Here is a 3,034-nt window from a genome sequence, read left to right on the forward strand (position 1 = left end):
GTTATACATGGGGTAAGTCCCTGCCCTGAAGTTGGCGGGCCAAGGTGACACCTGCAGTTGCGGCGCCAGGGGGCTCTGCTCATCAAGGTAATTGATGCCTTGGAAAGCGGCGGCGTGCGGGATGAAGGGTCTGCGCTGAGGAACGAATAGGTCTCCGACTAGCGCGCGATGCTGGAAGGGCGGGCCGTGCTGCAGATCATGTTGGCCTTCGCGCTGCATGAGCGCAATCTCCTACTCAAGTTCTTGAGCCCTTTGCTCCTCATCTCGTATCATTTGGCGCACCTTGTCCTGCACAGAGACACATTGGCGCTTGGCCTCGAGGATTTCCTTCTGCTTCTGGAGGTTACGGTTTTTGAGGCGCATGGCCCGTAGCTGTAGCTATTCTTCTATGGAGACGCCGAGGACCTCGTCGTCCTTTGCTGCGTCCTCGCCCTCTGGTGGTTCGAAGCCTAGGGGTGGCGCTTGTGGCTGTCCTTCGGAGCTGTAGGTGCGGAGGGTGCCTTCTGGAGTGTGTTGGTCGTTGCGCTGTCTCTTACTATGTGCTTCGTCTTCGCCAGCTCCTTGGTGGGTGTTGTCGGCGAGGGCCTTGCCCTTTTCTCAGCTAGCAGTGCTGCCTTCGCTGCTTCGTCGACGGATGGGGCTGCCTTCGAGTTAGCTCTTTTGGGTGCCATCGCGGGTGGCTTTCTCGTAGCACGAACGGTGGGCGCCAATGTTGGAGCTTGCGCTCCCGTGCAAGCTGATTCCAACAGGGGAGTGAGAGAGAAGTGAACATGGTTTAACTCGAGGCGGCAATTGCTCTGTTAACCTAGCCTCTCAAGGGCACTGTACAGGGGTATTTATAGGTGCCTGAGTGCCCAACGTCTCAATGTAAGGACGCATGTACCCTCAGGCACCCGGTCTATCCCCGAAATATTCCTATAAAGGAGGGTTACAGACTGTCATTACAGAAAAGCTATTACAAATCGGGCCCGTAACACACTTATCCGTGCGGGGCCCGTTACAATGGGCCGAATCCCACGTGGGCCTCCAGGTGGAGTGAGGACATGGGACGGGGCGACGTCGCCGTAGGCCTTCGTCTTGTAATGTAGAAGACGAAGGGTGGACCTCACCGGTCGTTCTGCTTCCTGTCGGCGTAGCGAGATAGACTAAGGCTGGAGCGAAGGGTAGCGTCTTCGCCTTCGCCCCAACATATGTATCCTATCCGAACCTAAAGAGAAAATATGAAAATAAACACAGAACCATAATATCCATCCATATTACACGGTTTCCGGTGGTTCCTGAGCGCGGATGCGAAAACAGGTGACACAGAGATGAGCATGTCCCGGATACGACTAGAGATGGCCAAACGGACCTTCCGACCCGTTTTGGGCCCGGCCGGCTAGGTACGGTTAGTAAACCGGGCCGGACCGTCTAAGCCCGTGGACTCGTTTTTCTGTTCGAGCTCGGCCCGCTGTAGGCCTAAACGGATCGGGCCGACCTGGTAAGCACAGAAAAAGCGGGCTAAACGGGCCGGTAAGCACGGTTTAGTGCAAAAAAGCGGGCTTGACGGGGCTTAGAGGTAAACGGACCGTGCCAGGCTAGCCCGCCGTGCTTAATTTCCTGTCCGAGTCCGGCCCACTTATTCGTGACAGAATTGACCGAGCTCACAACCTGAATCACCACCGTACCTGCTAGCGACACAGCAGGTCCAAATCCAAACAACCTGTTCATTTGTGGAGGGACACCCAATGCAACATGCAAAACAACAACAAAATCTTGCTTATTGGCGCCTGATGATTTATTTTATTCCATCTCGACTGGGAAGGGACACCCAATCAAACATACAAAACAACAACAAGAGCTAGCTTATTGGTGTGGCTGCCTGCTTGTAGCAAGGCGGACGGACGGAGGAACATGGAAGGATCCATCGGCTGTGCCGCTGTGGCGCGCGGCCATGGTGGAATTGGATGAGTCTCTAGTGGATCTTGCAGCCGCAGTTTTCGGGGAGGAAGTCGCGGCACCTGTACTTGATGGCCCCCTTGTCCGTGGACACGGGGACGCAGTTCTTGCAGGTGGCGGCGCACTTGGTGAGGAGGTCGTCGCAGGTCCACACGCCCGACCAGCTGGTGCACTCGCCGCACCAGCACTGCTTCTTCGTCGTCGGCCCTGCGCGCAGCAGCATGATGCGTACTTGCTTTATTTCGTCACACCCCGCACACATATATATACGCGAAGATGAACTGTATACAAACGAGCTAGCAGCGTCCAATCAAGCTAGTAGCCAGCTAGATGAAATCTCGGCAAGCACGACGTACCTGCAGGTCCTTTGGCCACGGCCGCAGAGACCAGAAGGGCCTGGAGAACTAGGATCGCCAACAGAGTGCTGCTCTTCATCTTCTCGACCTCTCGCTCTACCACCGCTTGCTGCCGACCTCTACTACAAGAACGCAAGCTTCGAGTTCGTCACTGCTGAGATGAGAAGCACACGTAACTAGGTACTCAATATATAGGCCGGGTGTGTCCTGATCGATCGGGCCGGGACACATGCCATGTGCACCTGATTGCAGTGCGGGCCAACCACCGGGGCCGGCATCTACCTTTTTTTATTTGAAAAACACGTGTTAGGCGAGTCACTGCCAGACTGCCAGTAGATCGATCGAGTCGTGGAGCTGAGTGCATGCATTGATGCATATCCATCATTTTTCTGTAGCCCGCACTAGCATACAGAGGTCGCTCTAGCTGGTCAAAAATGGACTGCGGTTACACTTACACCGACACCGGCACCATCATACAGAGGTCTAGTGGGTGTTCAAACATCGGGTTGGACACTAGCGGAACAGACTAAATATCACAGTAAAGATCAGAAAACAGTCGGTAAATTTTTTTGTCGAGTGGACTTGATAAAGAAAACTTGTGCACTGTACATAAGTAACGGTTTCTATGTTGAGTGTTTTTTGTCGGTCACTCAACAAAGTAATGTCACCTGATGCTCGGAAAAAAAAGTCGCCGCGACAGTGACAAGTGACGATAACAGACACTTTTGCTATATGTTCTC

At 54.0% G+C, this 3,034-nt stretch overlaps 1 protein-coding gene across 1 annotated transcript; it reads right to left on the reverse strand.

The window, feature by feature from the left end:
* Positions 1-1,736: 1,736 nt before the first annotated feature.
* On the reverse strand, positions 1,737-2,457 carry LOC100281945 (Bowman-Birk type wound-induced proteinase inhibitor WIP1). The gene is made up of 2 exons (NM_001154863.3): positions 2,295-2,457; positions 1,737-2,145 (listed from the first exon to the last, which is right to left on the reverse strand). The coding sequence occupies exons 1-2, from the start codon at positions 2,371-2,373 to the stop codon at positions 1,955-1,957; spliced, it is 270 nt and encodes an 89-aa protein (NP_001148335.1). The 5' UTR covers positions 2,374-2,457; the 3' UTR covers positions 1,737-1,954.
* Between the last annotated feature and the right edge of the window lie 577 nt (positions 2,458-3,034).

This window comes from Zea mays, chromosome 3, assembly GCF_902167145.1.
Source record: "Zea mays cultivar B73 chromosome 3, Zm-B73-REFERENCE-NAM-5.0, whole genome shotgun sequence".
NCBI classification, from domain to species: domain Eukaryota; kingdom Viridiplantae; phylum Streptophyta; class Magnoliopsida; order Poales; family Poaceae; genus Zea; species Zea mays.

What these genes read in the sequence shown, in the direction of transcription:
- LOC100281945 (NM_001154863.3), bottom strand. Translation starts at nt 2,373, where the DNA reads ATGAAGAGCAGCACTCTGTTGGCGATCCTAGTTCTCCAGGCCCTTCTG. An exon ending in CGTGGCCAAAGGACCTGCAG is followed by an intron (nt 2,146 to 2,294) that starts GTACGTCGTGCT and finishes TGCTGCGCGCAG; the next exon opens with GGCCGACGACGAAGAAGCAG.